General features: G+C 36.0%; 1 protein-coding gene across 1 annotated transcript in view; it reads left to right on the top strand.

Moving 5' to 3' along the window:
* Positions 1-9,399, top strand: part of MDFIC (MyoD family inhibitor domain containing) — a 50,549-nt gene extending 41,150 nt beyond the window's left edge. Inside the window, exon 5 of the mRNA XM_032106083.1 lies at positions 5,900-9,399. Within this exon, the coding sequence (XP_031961974.1) occupies positions 5,900-6,147 (248 nt within the window). The 3' untranslated portion in view covers positions 6,148-9,399. The remainder of the gene's footprint in view (positions 1-5,899) is intronic.
* Positions 9,400-23,540: the final 14,141 nt, after the last annotated feature.

Below are 23,540 nucleotides of genomic sequence, written 5' to 3' on the forward strand. Positions count from 1 at the left end.
GTATGTTTGAAATGGATCATTTTACTCTGAGGTTATATCTGTATTGAGAGCTGAGAATCTAAGCTTTGATGAAAGTTTCCATGTGTTCAGTGTGATTTGCCTGTGCAGGCAACATTTTCATTTTCTTGTTCAATAGAGATAATAGTTTTATTTTTTAAATGGTGAAATATCACATATGCTAGGCTTTGTAACTATGTTTTCCCCCATCTAAATAAATGTCACTCTATATTTAGAAATAACCATACTCCATACGTGTCAGTTTGTTCTTTCTGCCTTTTCTTATTTTCCTGTGAGCATTTTCCTGGGTGCAGTGGGTTTTCTCAAAAGAAAGGGAATGGGTCACAGAGGCCGCCCATGGGCCCCGTGCGTTGCAGAGCGGTGGGAGGTGTGATGGCGTCTGTGCCTCTGCTTGGGAATTTTGCTCCTTGCCTCTGCAGCTGTTTAAGAACCTTGTGCTGGAGTGGTTTCTGGCTGGTGCTGTGCCGCTCTGGCTGTGGGCTGTGTGTTCATTCCTGCCACTGCCAGCCCGCGCTGCCGGACTGTGGGACGCCTGTAGCACCTGCTGGGGCTTCTGTTCAGGGCTCTGCGGGGGCCCGCAGTAAACCCCTGCTGAAGACCTCAGCTGTCACTTTGATTGTGGGTTTGCCCTTTTTGATTCTCTCTGTGAGACAGCAGAGTGCCTGGAGATGTGTTTTGAGTTGTCTGAACTTGGTGAATATAGTTAGTAAGAAGCTGACCAAGGTCGCCGTCCTGTAAGTGAGCTTATTTACCGCTGTAGACATGAAAAACTTTTATCATATATGACCTGCCTGCTTGGTATGAAAGCTTTTTGAGTCAGTTTGTGACAGGTTAGTGTCAAACATTATAAAAGCAGGATATACCAGCCTACACATGCATTTCTCTGTACATTTTTCAGTTCACCTTCTGCATTTCCTGTACAGTTTTGATGGTTTATATAAAGCTCTCTTAAAAATCTGTTTCTTAAGTAGAGTGGCACCTTTTCATAAAAATGAAGAGGAGATGATGCAAGGGAAATTGAAGTAAAATAAATATATATTTCAGTATTTGAAAGGAATTGGATACCATGGTAATATCTGTATGCAGAGCTTTTAGAAGTAAAAAGTGGTGTGCACATGCAGATGTTTAAAGACATGGACAAACATTAAAAGAGTTTTATTGTTGATATTGTTTCTTTTCCTTTAATGAGCATAGCTGTTATAAGTGGGGTAAGTTAGAAGGGGGGCCTTCTGGGCTTTGAATAACAGTGTGTAAACAGTTTGAAGGGATCTTAAGCCTATTTCTTGTCTGGATATTGTCTGTGGTAACATTTAGAGTCCAGTTAAAGTAGATGTTACGTGTACTGTACACACTCTTTGGTTAAATCAGCACATAGTGGGGGAGGGGTGTGTGTGTGATATAAAGCAGCAAAAACTTGAACGTGTTGGTTGGGTTCTACTTGCCTTGGCATTGTTTAACAGTTTTGATGAAGTTCTGTAACAAATCTTTGCCTTTTGGGGACATGCCAAAGGATTAAGGAAACACCTTTACTTAAATTGGTTTTAAAAAATGTCAGATGGAATGACCCTTTTAACTTGAGGTCTAGCTTTTATCCCAGACAAAATGAGAGAATAATTGAAGATAAGCTTGAGTATCTGAAAGTTCATCTTTTATCCCCAAATGCGAGTTGGTCTAATAAAATGTACTAGCACTGCTGACAGACCAAGACTGTTGTAATTTATGCCACTCAGCCTAGCTTATGGGAGCTTGGATCCAGTCAACAAATGTGATATAGTGCTTCAGTGAAATCAGGAGCATTTGGTAGAAGAACTAAGGTAGATGTACTGGTTTGGAATATTTATTTTTTCTTTTAAAGTATGCCTCTAGAGAATGTTTGTACCTCACATCCTCACTTTTGTATAGTGACAGTCTCTACTGCAGCATTTTTCAATTAGAGAAGTGTGTAATGTAAGAATTGAAAAGCAATGGAAATTTGAGATTGGTGTGGAGTAGTATAGAAGTCCTAAGAAAAAGTTTATCTTCATTAATGATTTGCCTGTGTGATGAGACTTAAATACTTCCACAGAGAGGGAAACTGGTTTAATGAAAACTTAAACCTCAAGGAACTTGGGAGTTAACTTACTATCAACAGTAGTGCCTCATGAACGTCAAGGCTGATGGAGTTTTGTCCACAATAAAGACATGCCCCTAATTCTTGATTGCATTAATGTATCTAATGGAAAAAGAAGAATGAGAACCTCTAATTCTCAAAAAAAACAAACAAACAAAAAAGAGCCAGTGTCATAACTGGTATTACTGTATCATTTCCTTATTAGAAAGACTAGAATATACTAAAAGTTGCCAGAAAACACATTATCAGACATTAAAATCACTGACTTTACAAATACACAAAATATGTTTAGTTCTAGTTGGATTAAAGTGTTCCACTCCTCAATCATCTGAAAAAAAATTAGGCTTTTGATGGGGTAAGGTTAAAGAGTGGAGGTTAAGTATAGTCTTTATTCTTAATATACTAAAAAGTTTTGAAATTTAGAATAATATGTAACTTAAAATAGTCTCCTTGATCTTTTAAGCAGGAAAAAATTACTGGGGTGTCTTGTGCAAGCAATGAAATATATTGTAGTGGTCTCCAACATGGTAATGAAAAACTTGTGGTCCTCTCTTTTGGAGTGAGCTTTGTATAGCACCTTCATGGCTGCATTCCGCTGATCGTAACAGCAGTCAAAGGAAGTCAGTTTTAGCTGTATAATGTTTTCTGTGGAATGGACAGGTTGCTGTAGGAATGTAGATACTGGAGAAGGATGAGTTTTGTGTGGCATGTAGGTTTGTTATTACTACAAAAATACAGTGTAACTATCTTTGTCCTATAATTGCATCTGTAGATAAGAAGCCAGGAAATGGGGGTCATACGTGGAAGAAATTATTCTTCCACCTGTTTTATCGAAATGTATTACAGCCTTTTAGAGTCACGATTCTGAATTCAGCAAGTTAGGTAGGACTAGGTAACAGCATGCTTTGTCATGTGTTGAATAATTGCTACCTGGATAGCTATTAAAAGTCAATAACATGAAGAACATAAAAGCATGATTATTTCAGGTTTGTCCTTGAAATGTGGATCAAAGTATATGTTCATTGTACAAATGAGTCATTGCAAGAATGAACAGAGCACTAAAGGGTATCTCTGCTTTCTGTTAATTGTTTGTGGAGGTTAAGTAAATTTGTTATATAAAGATTTTCTGAATCGAGTATTAGGTTTGCCATCTGGGGAGAAGGAAATAAAAATAAAGGGTAGGTAAATAAATCCTTTTAGTGTTTCAGTCAGGGAAGAAGAGATGAAAAGAAAGACCCTCTACAGAGTTTCCATAATAACACTAATGGCCAAAATTTATTACAGTGTCTTGGACCATTTTTGATAGCTTTTACCTTTGAAATACCTTTATTTAAACCAACACAGCCTCTTCTTTTAAGTCTTGATTTGGTGGGTTTTTTAGATTAGGAGGGGAAAGTTCTTTTGTGGGTCCTGAAAATGCTTTCTGAGTACAGTTCCTTTTTTTTAACCTATGAACTCTGTTCCTTGTCCATGAATAAAAACATATTATAATGTCTGTGAATGTGTATTTCTCTCCCTGCAGTTTTACATATCCCTGCATGAAGCAGGAAAGATTTTTTGAACATCTTACTCACAATACCTATACACACAAAGTTTTATTATGTTTTGTACTAAAAAAAAATTGTAGAACAACATTTGTTGTTGTATTAGCTTCTTCAAGCTGTATTTTAAAGATGCAATATACTAAAACCTTAGTTCCTCAAATATGAAGGTTTCTTAGATAAAACTCTTAGCTTCTTTATCTTTTTCCTTCATATTCAAAGAAAGTCTGAAAGGAGATTTTACCTGAGCATATTTAACACCATCTCCATGACAACCAGCTAATTAATCACTATCAGTCTGGCTTTGGTCCTCTTCAGTGAATTGATACTCCCCAGCTTTTTTTCACATACCTTCTGTGTTTTCTATGAAGGTCATTTATTTAGCGACATTATGTCATTGGGAAAAGAAACCTTTTAATACAAGAAACAACTTTCTTTAAAGCACCCTAAATGTACCTGTGGTTTCCTCTCGGTTTTGCTTCCTGCACAGTAGTAGGGAAATTTTAAGGTTAGGGTTTTGGGATTTTTTTCCCCCATCTTGCTTTTCCTGATGTTTCCATTGTTTCCTTTTAGGCATAAGGGTTCATTAGTAGATTATGACTGTGGCCACATTTCAGTACAGGAATGTGCATGCTAAGTTTGTGTCTAAGTACTATAGTAAGTAGGAATGCCCTAAGAGTTCAAGTAATTCCTTGGCTTCTTGGAACAGATTTGGCAGGTCTGAGCTTCTGTCGCTGCACTGCTGTAAGTATTCACTCTTGCTTGTGTAAGTCATTGCTGCACTGTCATGCAGTCAGAGTTTCTGCAATGGTAGAGGTATTTGGAATCAATCAAGATACTTGCCATGGCTACTGCATAATTTTTTACATTTATAAATTTGTTTAGAAAGCCTGATAATAGTATTACTGTTGCAAGTAATTGCAAATTTTTCCCTATGAAAACAAACTTCAGCCTGTGAACTGTAAGAACATAACATGTATAGAACATAATGTCTGTAGGTGGTCAGACCAGTTGTCCGTATTGCTCAATATCCTGTCATTCCTAGCAGCCTCTCATAGAGGATACTTGTGATAGACTGTAGCGAGAGGGAAAGGGTGAGGTTGTGCAGGATGTTTTCCCCAGAACATTTTCCCTATCTTCACCTGTCTGTGGCTCAAGAGTTCAAAGTTTGCAAGCAGTAAAAAGAAAGAAAGCTGGGGCTAGGAAAGAAAAATATTTCTCCATCCTGAACACTTCTTGTATTTTTAAGTTTTCATTTTGTTTCTGAATGACTATTCACTGCCTCTTACAAATTAAATGTGTTTATACATATTACGTACAATTGAGTACATCCCTCACTCCTGTAGCCTCCTTTTCACTGGCACATGTTTAGTTCCAATCTTTGTTTTCCTGTCATGTCTCATGGATGTATTAATTGTTTGAAGTTATTCTATTTATTTACTCTTTGGGTGCCGTATTTTTTGCAGATAGTTTGTGCGACACCTTAATTATCTCATATAATTTAATAGTACTTCTAAAAGCTGGATATTGATGTTCAGGTGTAGTTATGAACTCTCTTGAAGTGGTACATTAAAAGGATTGCCCATAGATTTGTGTAGAAAAGCAGTAGAAAAAAATCTGTGTTTTGACTGAATATCTTACATATTGTTGAAAGTAAGAAGTGCATATAAGATGCTGTTAAGCTGGTTTTAACATGTGCGTAAAACAATAAAGAAAGCAACGATGCTGAGGCAACTCCTTTACTTTTCTTCATAAGTATCAAGCCAACAAAACAGATTCAGAAAGGTGTGATGAATTGGGAAAGGTTGGGAATAATTTTAGGTAATTTCCCTGATTAGTTGTTTGTTTGGTTGTTTTTTTTTTTAATCAGTTTGTGTAGGAATGTATAACTGAAAATAATATATATGGATATTTTGCATAATAAATGACTGAGGAGATTGATCTAAGCAGATCTGAGCAGTTAGTACTTAGGATTTGCATGAAGTGGTGACGGGAAACTTGCACTGAGTTGGAGATGAGTTAAGCTGCAGAAGTGACTGTGAAGATGGGAAACACATTTTTTGTGGTAGATTATGTCAACTCTGAACCATTTTCCTCTAGCTACTTATTTGCCATTGTGATATATCTGGATTTAGAATGACACATTAATGATTTTCTCTTTTCTTCTTTGCTTTTTTTTTTTGTTTGTTTTGTTTGTTCCTGACATGCTACTGAACTATTACATATGAAGATTGCTGTGTTCACTGTATCCTGGCTTGCTTGTTCTGTGAATTTCTCACCCTCTGTAACATTGTTCTGGGACAAGCATCCTGTGGCATCTGCACGTCAGAAGCCTGCTGCTGTTGCTGCGGGGATGAGATGGGGGATGACTGTAACTGCCCGTGTGATATGGACTGTGGCATAATGGACGCATGTTGTGAATCTTCAGATTGCTTGGAGATCTGCATGGAATGCTGTGGGATCTGCTTCCCATCATGAAATATTTATCCCTTTCTATTTTATTCTCTATAAAACTGGAGAGCTTTTCTTTAAATACATTTGAAGAAAGACAAGGTAAGATTTTCACACTTGCACTGTTAATTCCCTTTATATAAATATTTTTTTAAAAAGCAATCCTCAAATCTGTATTCTAACACCAAATGTATAGTTTTGTATGTGAGACTAAAGCTACATTCCATCTTCCTTTTGGCTTTGCAAATGGAAGAGTTTATTGAAAGTGAATTATAGGCCTGATACTGCAGGCCATATGAAGGCAAAATTGCTGTTTGAATCAAGTGATAGGTTTTGGTCAGAGAACAGACTGCAAGGCAAAGCCTTAAGTATTTGCCTTTACCTACTTTAGTGTTTAAACACTCAAATGCCTGCACACATTTACAGGCATTCTGAAAATCAAAATGTCTTTATTTCTCTCTCTTTGGGCTGAAAGCAACTTTGCTCTATTGTTTTAAACTTAATTCAAAAGCCAGCATCAGAAATCTACCGTTGGTTTTGCTACAGTGGTCATGTTGGCAATATGTCCTTTGTTTTGAATATGTAATTGATTAGAGAGCAATTCCTGGTATTCCATTGCTGAGATTATCTGACAAACTAAAGTGAAATATAATTTTTGCCCTGAACTAGAAGAGTACCAGGATTTCTTTGTTATCAATCAAGACAGAATAGAGAACTTATCATTTTACTTCAGTACTATTATTACTTGAAATGCTTCGTCTCAGAAAGAGACTTTGGAAATCTGTGTAGACATGAAATATATCCTTAGAGTAACAAACTGATAGACTAACAAATCTTCAAAGTTTGTCTATAACAGGAAAATTATTAGAAGTTTACTCAAGAATCTAAACCTGTACATTAAGTGGTCTGGTCAGTGTTACGTGGCAGAGCCAGTGCACGTAACCTAGAATTTGTTTCTTTACGGTGTGAGAAAGATCTGCAGAGGGTAGCAGAATTTAAACAGGGTATAAAAACCAAATTAGAACCGACTTGACCGAGGAATTCTGTCATTAAATGCAAAAAGTAAATGAAAAAATGTTTATTCTCAGATACATTTTAAGTGTTATTTTTAAATAACTGTGTAAAAAAAGATCATTTAAAAAGTATATGATATGCTTTAAAAATAAAAGCATTGGGGTTTAAAATGTTTGAAAAATACAGTTAGGATCTGTTGGACCTAACTGTATTCCCTGTTACGCCATTAAGGTTTTCCAAGAAATACGTCTCTTCTGTAATTGTAATTGTGGAACACATAGGGGTTTATGGCATTCCCAGATTTAGGGAATCAAAGTACCAATTTTCTTCTTTACCATGTGCTAATTTCTCCCCTCCATGTCTGTAGCTCATGAAGTTTTCTGTGTAAACCACCTACACATCTTGATCTCACATACTTAAACTTTCCTGTTTACCCAGGATATCCCATTTGTAGATTGTACATTTGTAGATCTCCTAAATCTAGTCCTTGTTACAAGAGTCATCAATAGCCAATAGCATGTGTTGAGTGACTTGGCCATAAATGTCTCTTTCTACTACAGTGAATTCAGTTTATGCAAATGTGACAAGCTAAAGATCACAGGAGTGTGAAGCTAAGTCAACAAATGGTCTGATATTAACCAAAGCTTCTTCTTGTGAACACTGATTAGTAGTGCCTACTACTGCAAGTTATCACTGAAGCCAAATCCTTAACTATAGGAGCTGGGAAGTGTTTTGCTTTAACATATGCAATATTGTGGTGTATTCTGATGCAATGCAGATTCACCCTCAGAGGGTTTCCTAATCTGTTTTCTGATAGTTGCTACAAGTATTATTCTTATTATGTTTTTTTTTTTTTCCATAAATTGGGCCAGATTCTGATCTGTGTTGCGTAAACTGAGCGCATTTCCATTCATGTCAGAATTTTCCTTTGGTTAATTTCCAGTTAGAGAGCACAAAAATATTATGGTAATAGGCAGGTTAATAAGGAATCATATAGTTAAAATGATAAATTCCCAGTGCTCAGAATCAGGCCCATGGGGCTCAATTATGACTCCTAAAGGGCTGAACCACATTGGGAAGGGGGAAGAAGTGCCTTGGTTGAGTGGCATTGCCTGGAGGCATTTTGTCTTTGTAAAGCATAATGCCTCTGGGGAAACTGGGGGCATCACATTGAGCATTGGGACTCAATGCACCTTGGAAAAAGTCTAGACAGTGCTTTGTCCATTGTGGGTCTATGGTTGACACCATGGTTGTGGGAACATGTTCTCTGGGGCTAGACAGCACCATGAACTGTCTTTCCTCATGTCCTTCTGGTCACAGAGAGGTGAATTATGGCTGTTCCTTATCTGATTGTGCTTTTGGGACAGAGAAGATGACTTTCAGTCTCTTGTCCTGCCCCAGTATCCATGACCTGCTGGAACAGTTCCAGTTCTGTGCTTGGAAAACTGCACATTTATATATCATGCTTTTAGTGAATGCTAGATCTTACTAAAAATTACTTTTACCACAGGTTGATATGGTTTAAAAAAAACCAACTAAAACAAAAAACCAATCTAGGGAGTTCTCTTCCTGTGTAAAAGTTATCTATACAGTTTCCCCTGGGCAAGCCCTTGTTTATACTTACTGGAACTCAGTGGGTTTTTGATTTATTGAAATTATGAAAACAATAATTACAAGAACTTTGTTCATGCATATATGCATATGTGTATATACCTTTTCTCACACACATGGACACACAGGTATGTCTTTTCCCTCTTTATTTGTGAAATACTAAGAAGTGAAAATAGTGTTATTAAACCTCATATTGATTAGATGTATCAAAGTATTACAGACAATTGAAAAAATAAAAACTTGTGTATTTTGTTTGACATTTAAATGTAATCTGCTACTGTTTGACATAGAGATATTAGCACTTTTGAAAAATGTATCTTTGTAGCAGAGAATATTAGCATGTAGTTTAAGGAATTCCTTTTTATATTCTTAAATTCTGTTTTGTAATTTTCACTCTATAAGCAATCTTGTAAGCACCTTGTGTAATGAAAACAAGCAGAATTAGAAGTCAAATGTGAAAGTAGAGTTTAAATGAAATTAAAACATTAGAGCTTAACTGTCTGTTTTATAATAGTTCTTCTGAACTTGTACAGTGTTTCAGTTTATAGTTCTGCAAACTGGTCCATTTAAAAAACATGCTGTTTGTATTTTCTATCAATTGGATGTACTACTTGCGAACACTATTTTGAAATAAAGATCTTTATTTTGAAACTTTGGGATATCATTGTCTTCTAGTCTTGCCCTGTTACTCCTCTGAAGAATAATTTCATGTCTTTTTGTGTTTTTTCTTCTTCTTTAACAATTCCGAAAGGTGTTGGCCTTTGGGTGATTTACACAGAGGGTGAACCAGTGTACCAAGTTGTCCTACAGATAGAGCTAAGCCAGTTTTGGCACTAGAAGCTGTGCTAGCATGAACCTCCAGCAGTAAAAAAGTTTATTATTAAGAGGGCAAATCCGTTCCTTGGTGAAATTGGATTAATTAGGTGAAATTCCAGTAATGATTAAATTTTATCAATATGAAAATTATTTTAATATATCCACAGCAAGTCTTCAGTTTACTAAAAACAAGCTGATCCAAGAGTGTAATTGGCTTTTAGTATTCAATTTTTTTTTTTCATGTTGACCTAAGCTAAGTATGAATCCTTATACTACTTTAAAACTGCAGAAACTGCATGTCTACAGTCTTTCACACTAATTTTTCTACATCTATACCCCTGTAGAGGGTAAAATAAAATTGCTTTTCTGGCCATTACAGAGGAAAGATGTTAAAACCGGCAGAAATTGTGTTTGAGTGGGTATAATGAAGTCTTGCATTGAGACTGTGCATGAAAATAATTGTTTTAGTAAAAGAACTTATAAACACAGACAAACAGCACCATTTGACACCTATTTTAGTTGGTTTAGCCAGTATCCATACTACATATTTCTAGAAAAAATGGCTCCTGTGAAGAAGGATCAGGAACATTCAGGAGCTTTTGGATTGAATGATGGCTCTATTTCAGCCATAGTCCTCATGTTAAAAACTGTTTGTTGACTTTGATGAATCACTGATTTTATAACATTCTAAATGAGAAACTTTTCTGAGCTCTTCACACATTTAGGCTTTTTTCACATTATCTTAATGGTTGCAATATTTGATGTATGTTCTTGGAGAGCAATGCCAGTTGTATTGATGTATCTCGATGATAAAGCTCTTATTGTCTCCAGTCTTGTAACTTTCTTAAAGGCAACAGATAGATCATAGAATGAATCATGTAGCTGAAATCTTACTCTTGGCACCAAAATTAAGTTAAACAGATGATTGAAATATTAAAGAAATACTGCCCTAGTCTTAGTCTTTAATTGAGTGCATACACTATGTACTGGAAAACCCCACATGGTGTTGATGGTGACAGTAGTAACTCTAGAATCCTACAGACATTAACCTTACTTTTTTCCTTACCTTCCAAACTTTTTGCCAGTTCTTCGCACTTCCAAAGAGAGCAGGGAGACCTTAACTCAATTTTAACATTGAAAGAAGTTCAGTAAAAATAATACTCTGCACTCACTTCCAAGAAGCACTTGCTGAGTGTGCTCAGTGCACTTGATGTGAAGTTGGTTGCTTGTACGAAGTTTAGCCTTCTCTTAAACACTTGCTTATGCTATTTACCAGTGATTTGGTGCTAGTGTCATAGAAGGATGGGTTTTCTCTCCCATAGAAATCTTTAATATGCTGGGCTGTTTCTGGTATAGTTGGAAAGAGAATGTTCTCTGAATTACCATTCTGCCAAACAGGCAGATGTTGAATTTGATTAGAAGTTCTTAATGTTTTTATGGGTTTTAACCAAAGGTTCATAGAATGGCTTGGGTTGGGAGGGACCTTAACCCACTTGCCATGGGCAGGGACAACTTCAACTAGATCATGTTGCTCAGAGCCCCATCCAACCTGGCTTTGAACACTTCCAGGATGGGGCATCCACAACTTCTCTGGACAACCTTTTTCTAGTGCCTCATCACCCTCATACTGGGAATTGCTTCCCAGTATCTAATCTAAGCCTCCCCTCTTTCAGCTTAAAGCCATTCTCCCTTGTCCTATCACTACATGACCTTTTTCCTTTTAGGCTCCCTTCAGGTAACTGGAAAGCTTCAGTTAGGCCACCCAAAAGGTCTTTTTTCCAGGCTGAACAATTCCAATTCTCCTATTGGTTCACCACGCTCAATAAAACACTGCGTACAATCCTGTTTGCTTATTTTATAGATGCATATTATAGCAATTGTTAGTACTTTACCATTCAGTACTCATAAAAATGGAATGTAAGATGAAAGACTGTATAATACCTTTTATACATTTAATAGTACCTTACTGATTTTTATTCAGGTATGCGTATGGTATTTTAACTGACAAAATACTCCACTATAATTGGAGCTCTTTATATCATCTCAGTAGGGTATGTAATTGGTGCCCAAGCACTACACAATTCCTCTTCAATCACTGATGTAGGATTCAGAAATTTGTCTCATCTCCAAGTTGCACAAAGTGACCACACTGTGAATGTGCTGTACTCCACTACGTTTCATGTTACAATCCTACTTTTTTAGGCACCAGATTCACAGCGCCTACCTTTGTTTCCTTAGCTTTATTGCAAGGTAGTATGTTTGGTTTTGTTTTGCTTTTAAATTTTGGTTCAAAGAGAATTGAAAGGGTCTTCATTACGGCGGTCTGGGACAATACCAAGATATATGTTACATTGTAAGTTATTTCTTCATCTTTTTATGTGCTCTGCTATATGCAACTTCTAGTCAAAGAGACTTGTAAGAGTGATGTCTTTGGAACTTTGAACTTAGCATCTAAATAACTGAAGCTCAACAGTGTTGAAATATTTGAAAATGAAAACGTATTGGTCATGTCTTTCTTGCTCAAATAAAGCACCAGAAGTTCTATCAAGATGGATTCTGCAGAATCTTGCAAACTGGCAACCTTCAAAATAGTTCTGCTTACAAGAATAAGATTAGCACATTAGTTTCAAATTAGTACATTTTACAGTAGCACATATATATGTGTGTGTGTGTGTACATATGTATATATATATGCACCAGTTTTTTGATTCTGAGCTACTTTGAGTTACTGAGGACTAATAAGAACAAGCTGGGGAGAATAAATGTATTAAACAACGCAGATTTCCTTTCTTCCCTAGGAAATGCAACTCCATGTGTCTGTTTCTTCACATAAGGAGGAGACACCTTGATTACATATTTAATGTAGACTAACAGCAGTGGCTTAGAATCCACAATAACTTCAAGGTCATTAGAAGTAGTGTGTGAAGGATAAAGGGAAATGTGTTGCAAGGATCCCACTACTCTTGACAACTGCTGTCCCTGCCTGCCTAATCAGCTTTGCAACTACCAAGCTTTCATGGGGTTAAGTTTAAGAAAATTAAGGTATCCATGACTGAAATTTTATATTCACGCTTGTTTCTTCAGAAAGAGTAATTAGACATATTTACACAATTGGATTGTAGTAAACTATTATGTCAGCTTAACTGTAACACATATTCTGGTAAAAGTACATTAAACAGCAATCCAGAAGTAATTTAGCTGCTGAAGGCATTATTTTCTATCTAATTATTTGCAAATTAATGAATAAAATTAAATTCCAACCACTGAAAAAATGAAGCAATGGTAAGAATCAGAACTACAGATTAGTTAAAGCCATGCAATGCATAACAGAATTAAAGCCGCCTTTTATTCAAATTCAATGCTTAAAAAAGAACAAATCCATCATCTTGAAATTTGACTTGTAGCTTGACATTAAAAATAATATGAGTAGAATTTTCAGTGGGGTAAGCACAAAACTAGTTCAAGTAGTGTCACTCTCAATTAATGTACTCAGGTGGTGTGCCCATTAAAATTCCCACTTGTGGGTTCAGCTCTCTATGCAAATGGGGTCATTACCTGGAGAATTTAATTGGGTATGACACTGGGAGTAGGAATTTTCCTTTCAAAATAAACCTTCTTGCACACATTTTCACTAGAAATTTGATTGTTACATATACTTCATATTGTTTGGCTCTATAAATATTTACCAAAATTGAGACTGTCCTCACTTACTTATTTTACAGGTGATTCATAATGCATCAAAATGATTTTTAAATTGTTCCATGTATAGCATATGCAAGTCTTGTTACAAAAGTCTGTGGTGAAAATTTACTTTTTGGTGTTAAAATGGTATTTTTACATGTATCACATCCTTTTGAAGCTGATACTAATTTTTATAACATCTGAAAGCAGAACCATAATATTTTTGTAGTATATGGACTTGTAAATGAAAAAAAGGTTATTTCGTATTGAATTCCTATCTTACACATTGTTTGGAAAGGACAAAATTATATTGTGTTTCTGAGTAATATTAACTTACAACTTTTCAGGACATTACTTTGCATAATCACTTGTATAAATAAGGCTAATGCTGAAAGATATTAATCCCAAAATGTGCATACAAATCTTGTGGAAACACAGAAGTACATGATTGGAAGAAACTTCTAGAGAGCTTTGAGTTCAGCAGTCTAAGCTGAAATGGTGTCTAAAAACATGTTCTTGGAAACCTCTGATGAAGGGAGTTTTGGACACCAGAGATGGTTCTCACTGGTGCTACAGTAGAGTCTTACAGATAGAAAGCTTTTTTCTTTCATCCCATTTAATCTCATTTTCATTTCTGCAAATAAAACTGATGTACCCATGTTCTATTCCCAGTGGATGTGTAGAACGATCACCATTCTCTTGTCATAACCTTTCCTGTATTAACCTTTCATATAGCTTGTATGCCCCTGCCTAGTTTCTCTTGCCTAGTCCAATCAAATCTGGTCTCAACTTGTTGTTTTCAGTGCAACATTCATTTCAGGCGTTATAAACTGTATGAGCTGTGCTTCTCATTTCAAACTATGACAAGACTGAGGGAGCAACTCATGAAGGAATTTTTTTTTCTGCTAATAAGAAACACAGATGTTGGAAAGTGTATTGAGATAAGAGATACATTCATGTCTATAATATGCATGGATTTCTGTAGCATGAAAGTTGAGAGCATTTCACTTGCACCTTAACTTCTGTAAAGGAAATGGTCCAAAGAATCAGCATTATGATCATCTACATAATCCCTTGAAAGATTTCCATGGGATTTGCAGAACACTTTTTAAAATTTCCAGGATGGAGACCTGCAAGTGTTGTATTAGCAGACAAACTGAGAAGATGAATTGACCATGTCATTAACGCATATCTATGTTTGTTAGTTCTGTGTTTTCACTCCATCTCAGCTTTCAGCTTCTTGCCACTCTTTTGGGCACTTGGTTTACTAATCCAGCATCCTCTGTTTTCACTGAAACTTCCTGTCCAGTTCTGTTGGGTCTCATTGCTTCTTTGATGCTTAATACATATTTATGAAGGAAAAACTACTGAAGAGTGATGTTTTTTCTTATTGAATTTACCTGTAATCTTGTAGTAACCTATCAATTTGTTTTTAAGATCATAGGTGAGAGTGGATTTTAACATAAACAAACTGTTTCAAAAGGTTGGTGCTCCCTTACTACTCTTCATGTTCAAAAATAGTAATTGGAATCATTTTATTCACAGAGAAAATATAATTTTCAGTGTAGTTTTATGGAAAATACTTCTCGATTATTATTCACTAATGAGAATAAAAGTTTTATAAAAATAATTATGTAGCCATAATATATCTGAGTTCTTAACACTTGATTTAGGACTTATATGACATCCTGATTTGCAATATTATTCTTTAATATGTACAGGTGATGTAGACTGAAACCACGTAACTGAAAGGTCTCAAAACAGTAGTTGTCAAATGAAAACATATTAAAAGGGTGATTTTAGAGAGGTTCTGAGGAAACTGGCACTGTGCCTGCCACTCTTCAACATTTTAACCAATGATCTGGAAACATTTCTAGCAGAATTTGTAGATGAGTCAATAGTTGATGGAACAGTAAATTAAATACATACAGTTACAAGGTGCTTATTTAGAGCAAACTGAGCCCGATAGGATGGATCTCTTCTGAAAAAATGTTTTTCCATGCTATGAAAGGGAAAGGAAATATTCAGAATATACTTCATATAAAAAAGATTAATTTTAAACACTTTGAAAAGACTTGAGCATCATGGTGAAGAAGGTACTGAACAATGAGTTTCAGCTGAAATCCTGCAGCCTTTCATGGCGACCTTTCAGTATTTCAAAGGATAATGCAGTGAGTGGAAGCAAGGAAGAGTGAGTGTGCTAAGGAAATCAGTTTCAGAACATGCTTTCAGTCTTTCACATTTTGAAAAACAGAAAGTTCAAAACAGAACATCAGAAATCACTTACAGATATAAAATCACTTTAAAAAGAGAGAATTTCAGAGCTTATTCTACTCAAGTTTATCCAGCAGAAGACTGAGCTGTGTCTTCATCATGCTGTACTGGTATCTTCACAGGCACAAATTACAGTGCTTTGAAACTTTTCTTATTTGCCAGAGAGATACAGAAAGAACTAAACTCTAAAGGCAAACAAAAATTGATGTCCAATTTCCCACCTGAATGTAGCTGTGCAGATAGTAATGAGTTGAACAAACCATCTAACCCAGCATTTGATTACCCACCTCCTGGTAGTCTTGGTCCAAAACTGATGCTTTTCTCAGAGATAGGCTTACCTTTAAAAGGCTGTGTGAGTATATGAATGCATATTTATATGTATAGCGTATACAGAGAAAAAAGGAGTCGATAAATGCTGAACTGGACAGAATTTTATTTCCTTTCATCTTAGAGAGGTTAGATGAGATGGCACAGTACTACCTCATGGATTTGTCTAGTGGCAGGAATAAATTACCCTGTGTGAATGGGGTTTATAGCATTCTTACTTTTGTCAAACATTAAAATAAAAGACATATGTTTTTAACCACTGCAGGATCTCCACAACACAAATATGTATGTCTTCTCTCACAGTAGTTGTCTGAGATAATACGTGGTCACAGATGATTCCCATACCAGCATTCAAATATGGTGAATGTAGGTTATAGTTCTGGACTAATAATTCAAATAAAGATTAATTTCTATTTCAAAAATGTAAAACACATTAAATGTTAATTTCAAGGGCAAAATGAAATTGGAGTCCCTAAGATAATACCTTAAATTGGATGAATTACCTGTAAAACAAACATCATAGATAAAAAGTGAATTTGCTTAATATAAAAAAATTTAATAAAATGGGCTGTGAAAGGAAGATAAGCAGCAGTGTTAAGATAAATAGTTCACTCATGGTGAAATAAAGCATCGAAGTTCATCTATGATACAGAAGTTTATGGAAAATTTACAAGACAAAATGCATTCCAGTGTATTAAACAAAGGACCAATGGGATTCATGTGTTGTGAGCTGCCAGTAGGCTCATCATAACCATTACAAATCTACTCTGAAATGTTAAAAGAGCAAAAATACAGAGCTACAAGGTCCAATTCCTCTGGGCTGAGAAAAGGAAGTGGATACTGACTGTTCTTTGTACACTATCCTTCCACACCTTGCAATGCAGGAAATTATAGAGCAGGTGGAGAGGTCAGGCGTGTGTAGAGACTTTACTGCATATTTCACTTCCCTACTCCTTAGTTACAGGTTAATAAAATGCTGTGTTACATTGATTCAGCTATAATTTTGCATTCCTCTACTCCAGGAGAAATTTAGCTTGCAAACTATACCATTAGGTTTATTTATTTATTTATTTCCCTTAGGCTTCCTTGGTCCTGTGTTATTCTTAAGGGAGTCAAATGATAAAATGAAAATTGACCCCTATGGAAATCATTAGTAGTTTGTAAGGCTGTATTATGTGACAAGGGGATTTCTCCAATGACCAAATGAATTTTACCCTTTTCTTTTCCTGGTTTCTAGAGAGAAAAGGGTTTAATAATCTACTGTGATGTATATGCCTGCATGTGTGTTTATCCATTTTCTTACTCCCTACTAAGAACTTTTAAGCCTTTTGGTCTCGTTAAAATGAAATGAAAAGTTAGAGCAATTTTAAAAAGCCAAACAAAAACAAAGGAGACAGATCTTTTTCTTACCCCAGTGAGAGGACACTGGCAGAATTTGGTCAGCTCCTGTAAGCTGTCAAGGAATCCACAGAAGGGAGACTTACTAAAAATGTTTAATAGTGGAAAAACCTACAGTTGAAGTTCCCATTTTATTAAATGCATGGAACTCAAGCTGAGAAACTGAAATCACACAAATGAAAATTAATTCTTCTGCTCATGGAACTAGATATTTGGCATGGTTTAAGCTTGACTCTCATACATATGAATAGTTTAAATTACTTTCAAAATAAATCCTACTTCTTTGTCTCCTGTTTTGTAAGGTTTACTTTTGGAAAAGTTATGGTATTCCCCTTTAATGATTCAGGGTTCCCCCCCCTTCCCCCTATATAGCTTTCTAAATCCATTGCTCCAAGGAAGTCTTGAGGAAGAAAACTAGAAATGACTGAAAAAGTAATTTGCTAGTAGCCAAGAAAGAAAAGACTGAAAGATTGAAAAAGAATCTCTGTTATTATTAACATATTTGCTTATTTCCTTTTTACCAATAACAGTTTTTGACTCAAGACTAAATTTTAAAAATTTTTTATCCATATAACATGCTGAAGCAAGTTTTTGAAATAAATATTTCCTAATTAAAACAATAAATAATATACTGCATAATCGTACTCCAAGTTATCATTAATAAAGTGTTATATGTGTAATTTTTACAACTAGAAGTATCTCTGTGGTTGTCATATTTTACTGTACACATAGCTTGATTGTTGCAGAGCAGACATCTGCCAGAAACATTTCAGTTTAGCATGATGAATTTACTGTAACCCTGTCAAAAATTACATAGCAATGCCAAAGTATCGCTTTGAATATAGGTTGAAAACCAGAAATAAGTGTGTTGAGGAAGGTTTTCAAATTCTCTCAGAATCCAGTCATTACTGCTGTTACGGCCAGGCACATAGGAATGCTGCTGCTCCATGGGGGATTCCTGGAAAGTGAACATTACTTACTTAATCAGGGTAGTGAAAGGCAAAGTCGTGTTGACTGTAGGTGCCCTGCGTAGGTTATCAGCGTCCCAGCGAGGACAGTGCCGCACAAAGGGCAGGCAATTTGCGCAAAAGTGTAAGGGCTTTTTGAGGCCTCTTGTTAAAATTAAAATGGGAAGGGCACACTTGTTTGCAATATCCTCCGTGGTGATTGTATTTCAGATGTCTGATTTTTACTAATTATGTATGAAACACTCTATCCAGCGCTGCTTGGGTTAATATGCTTGTTGAAATCTTGTGTCTGAATGATTTGGGCCAAATTTGAGCTCAGATAAACAATAGAAGAGACAATAAGGAAAAGTACATGTCCTCTGGAGGCTTAATGGTAATTCTCCAGGATCCTGACATTTCAAGAAATAGTCTAACAGGAAAGGTAAGTACTCCTGCATCTTTGATAAAAGATTCTTCGGTGTCTTATGTGGTTTAAATAAATGTAGGATATCTTACTTTTTTCTCAGGTCTTTTGTATTTTCAATAGAGGCCAAAGGTATTCTAGCATATTTCAAATAGAAGCTAAGATACGATACTGGGATGTTCTCAAACACCATATTTATATATTTTATAAAACTATTATTTATGAAAGAGAATTATAAATCTGCATCTGCACAGGCCTACTGTCTGCCTACCTGTATGAATATTACTATAACCTTCAGGTAAGTCCCGGAATTAAGGGTATTATATCAATACATAGTCTTCTTTAAAGGACTTTTAAACCCTAGACAGCAGAACTGATTGTTCATATGTAGATACAATTAGCGTAAACGATTATTTCCTGACATTAATATACTAAACAGTGGACATGCATTGCTTGCTCTGTTATCATTTTCTATTGTTTAGGTGATTTCAAACACCATGTATAAAGGCCTGACAGAAGTGTAGCAAGGGGTCCTTCTGTCTTTGCTGATACCTATAAAAAAACTTCACCATTGAAATGAATATTAAATGAAGGAACCTGCATTTCCCTCTTACCTTTCCCTTCCCAGAATTGTGCCCCAGAGTTCTAGGACAGATGGAGCCAGGCAGTTTGAGAGCAAAAAAACCCAAAACCAAAGTGAAACCAAAACAAAAACCTCCTGAGAGGCCTGGAAAACTGGAAAGCATGTTCAAAAACAGCCAAAGGGAGAATTTCTTTGTTCCTTCGATGAGCTTTGGTGAGGTATGTGGGAAAGCACCTGTCTGTGAACTTTCCTTTCAATACCTATAATCACTGTATTTATGTCTATAAAATGTATTGCTATGTGACTATAAATGTTAATATTTGTACATGCACATGAGTTCCTCTCTAACTAAATATTCTTGCTTGGATTGCTTATGGCTCACATCCTAATCTGCCTTGCTCCTGTGAATTACCAGCCCAATATGCTGATGGACTGACAAGACACCCTCTTCTGCTACAGCTGAATTAGGGCTGATGCACATTACCCACAGTGCTGACTGACAAATTGAATCATCTGCTCTAAGTGATTTTGCCTGTTTCAGAGTACTGGGAAACTCAAAGGGCATCAAGTCAAATTACACATTGATTGCTGTTTGCCCTGTAGCTTTTGCACACAGAAGAAATCACATACAACACTTAGAAGATTAGTGGAGACTGCATCAAGGGAATATCCCATGTAAGCATGTGCAAGTTGGGCTTCTCTGGTTGGTAGTAGCATTGCAAGTCTAGCCATCCAGGAAAGAGCAAAATTTATGCTAATGTGTGCTTCCCAGTTGACACAGATAGAGACTTCATCATCCTTCCTGCAGAGCTTCTAATTCCCAACTGAGCCATACCATAATTCATGTTTGGTTTGGGGTTATTTTTCCTTCATCAAATAAACAAAATGTCAGAATATCACAACTAGAATTATGTCTAGATTTTTTTAATGTAGAAAAACAAATCCATATGTATTAATGTTCATTAACTACTCTATATTAGAATATCTTAAACAACAGAGATCATTGATCTGTGACTGTATGATCTACAACTATTCAGATTTTGGGTGACAGACTAGCTGGATGCCCGAGAACACAACTTTTATTTTCAATCTTTTCTTTGGAACCCAGAGATTAATACTTCCTTTAAAAGCTGTAGCAAAAATCATTTTAAAGAAAAAGTCAAGAAAACAAAGATTTTCATATGAAAGGAGGTTGTATCCAGGTGGGGATTGGCCTTTTCTGCCAGACAACAAGCGATAGGACGAGGGGACATGGTCTTAAGCTGTGCTGGGGGAGGTTTAGGTTAGACATTAGAAAGAAATCCATCACAGAAAGGGTGATTAGATACTGGAATGGGCTGCCCACCATCCCTAGAGGAGTTTAGGGAAAGACTGGACATTGCACTTAGTGCCATGGTCTAGTTGACATGGTGTTCAGTCATAGGTTGGACCTGATGATCTCGAAGTCTTTTTCAGTCTAGACAAAGTCTGTGTTTCTGTGAACCGCTTATTGCAATACCTGACATTTAAAAGACAGTACAAGATACAATACAAATTGCAGTGATATACCAGGCATCAGCACAAAGACTTATCTTTATTTCATTAGCAATGTTTGCACTAGCTGGGGCCTCTTCTTTCTCCTTCTTATGCTGACAAGCAAACTTTGCACAAACTCATAGAATCCTCATGGCTGGAAGAGACCTCTAGGATCACCCAGTCCAACCATCCACCCAGCATTATCACTGTAACCCCTAAACCACTGACCAACATCACCCAGTGTCAGATCCAGATGCCTCTTGAACATGATAAACTCACAGCATGCTTCTCAGAGAAGTGTTGTAAATATTGCAAAATAAAAAGCCTCTGTATATCTTAGTTTATTGATTTATAATTCATGTAGAGTAGGATAAAGTTCAGCATGGATCTCCATGTTTCAGCTTTTCTGAAAGGTCTTCCAAGTCATTTAGTCCACTAAATGACCATGAAGATTTCTGATTTCTCTCTGTTGCTTTGAAAATTCCTCAATTGTTCCAGTTTTCTTACAGTTAGCTATTAAGAGCACTAACACAATTTCTCTAAAATTTTATTTCTATTTCTGAGAAACCAGTCACTTCCTTTCTATTTTCGGTGCTCTCTCTTACAGTCATGGAAATAGATATGATATGTAAACATATCACAAAAATATATTCTATCACTACTTCTATGAACTGAGGTTGCCAGTCAGAGGTGAGAGCAAAGGAAACTGAGGGATTAATATTGTTGTGTATGTACAAATTTCAGTGTTGTTTCCTGTCACATTCTATGTTTTGAACAGATCCTTAAGTTCTTTCCCCTATCGTATATTACTCTGTCATGATTGACACTTTAGGAAGAATATGCTTCTCAGAACTCTTCCTAACACAATTTCACTTTGTTTGCTTAGGCTGAAAGCCTTTTGTTTGGTTTGTTGTTTCAGTGAATTCCTTCCAAAAAAGCAAAGAAAACTTTCATTTTTAGTAGCTTTCTTCACCAGATATGAAAGTGGTTTGGATTCAAGGACTGATAGTCTTTTGACTTGACTTAAAAATCTACTGTATCTGTTATTTAAGGTCAAATGTCTCAGTAAAACCTTCCACAAAAGTGACTCATTAACTTGTACTTTTATCAGGTCCCTCCTGCAATTTTTTTCCTCCAGCTTTCTTGATTTCAGAAATGAGAATTACGATGTTTGAGATTTCTGGGAATTTCTGCATTGTGATGCAAGTTGTGAACAGAGGTTTTTTTTCTAGTTCTGCTTCTGGGCTGCCTCTGATCTTTGTAATGTACAGCGCAGTGCTGTCTTCCCTAGGCATTTCTCTTGACATTTTCTTAACTTGCTCTTCTATTCCTTGTATGAGGGTAGTTTGTGGAGCTATGTAAAGGAATCATTCACAATAGTAGCTAAACTGCAGAAAAACATTTCTAAGGATTCAACAGAAATGAAGAATTATGAATATTTGTCTTTTTTTTAAGCTCAAAATGAGAAGTGAAGGTCCCACAAGCCTCCAAAAAGCCCTCCACCTTGACCTGTCGAGCCAACAAAACTTGTACCCCTTCTAAATGCAGTGTTCTTCTAGTTCTGTAGAAAATACTTTGCGTAGTAGTTATTAAGGTATTAAGTTATTAAGGTCAAAATGAGTAAACAAAAAGACTTGGACCAAAGCCACATGTTTGTTCATAAACATGTATTTTAAAAACTTGAACACCTTTTCTCCCTCTCCCTGCATGCACCAGCAAATCACCACCCTTAGTAGAAAGCAATACATAGCTGGAGTAAAATGCTCTTCTCCTTGGAAAAAAAAGATATTTAATTTTTGAATAAATATCCAGTTGTGGGGGGTTTAATCTGTTTTTCAGTTACTGGTACTGTGTGAATTGCTGAATTTGGTCCTCTTGATTTAAGTTTTTTGGAGTTTACTCCCTGCTTTAAATCACAGTTGTGGGTACTGGAGCTCCTGTGGGCCAAACATGCCTCCTCATGGGGCTTGCAACATGCATCCTACCAGCTGGCACTCAGAGAAAATCTACTGCTTCTGATCTTCCTCCCATTTTGGCTTCCCTGGTATACATGCTTGTAAATATTTATTTTTTATGTCGCTTTGATTTCTTATTATAGCTACTTTGGGCTTGAGCCAGTGTTCCATAGCAAAGAAAGAGATATTCCAAGAGGTTATCACATAGATAATATTTCATCTTGAAAAGTAACCAATGCTTATCCTTAAGTATTTGAATCCTGTGCTTGAGGCCACAAAAGACCTTGCAGAAGCAGCTTATGCTCCTACATCTATGTGCAGGGCTGTCACTGTAAGCTTGATCATAAATTGTTCACTTTGTTTTCTGGTTACTAGCAAGTGCTTCCTACTTTTCATGAAATTATTTGAACCTTAAACTAAACCTGCAACATTTTTTTGCTGTTTCTTTTTCTATAGTGTTGTGTTTATATATTAGACTGTCTCAATTTGGTAGGACCAAACTGACTGCTACTTCAAGAAGCATTTTCAACCTGCTGCCTGGTGTTTTGTTATGCCTCAAGATGAAGATTTATGTTGTAGAATTACTACAAGAGGCAGTCAAATTACAAATCCATCAAAAACTGTCAAATTGTTCCAATTCTCCTTTTATTTTACAGGTGAATTTAACAGAAATATTTGTGCTATTTTGAAACCAGACAGTTGCAACATTTTACTTGGGGCAGCCAAGTACACCTTCTCCCATAATTGGAAAAGCATGTTTTCCCACAGATGGTTTAACAGTGATTTTGGGATTTCTTTTTCCCAAAAAAAAAAAGTGTACCTTTGCTGGGTCTTTATCTTAATTCTCTTTATTTATTTATTTTTCTTTCGCATTT

The sequence above is a fragment of the Corvus moneduloides genome, chromosome 4 (assembly GCF_009650955.1).
Source record: "Corvus moneduloides isolate bCorMon1 chromosome 4, bCorMon1.pri, whole genome shotgun sequence".
In the NCBI taxonomy this organism is placed as follows: Eukaryota; Metazoa; Chordata; class Aves; order Passeriformes; family Corvidae; genus Corvus; species Corvus moneduloides.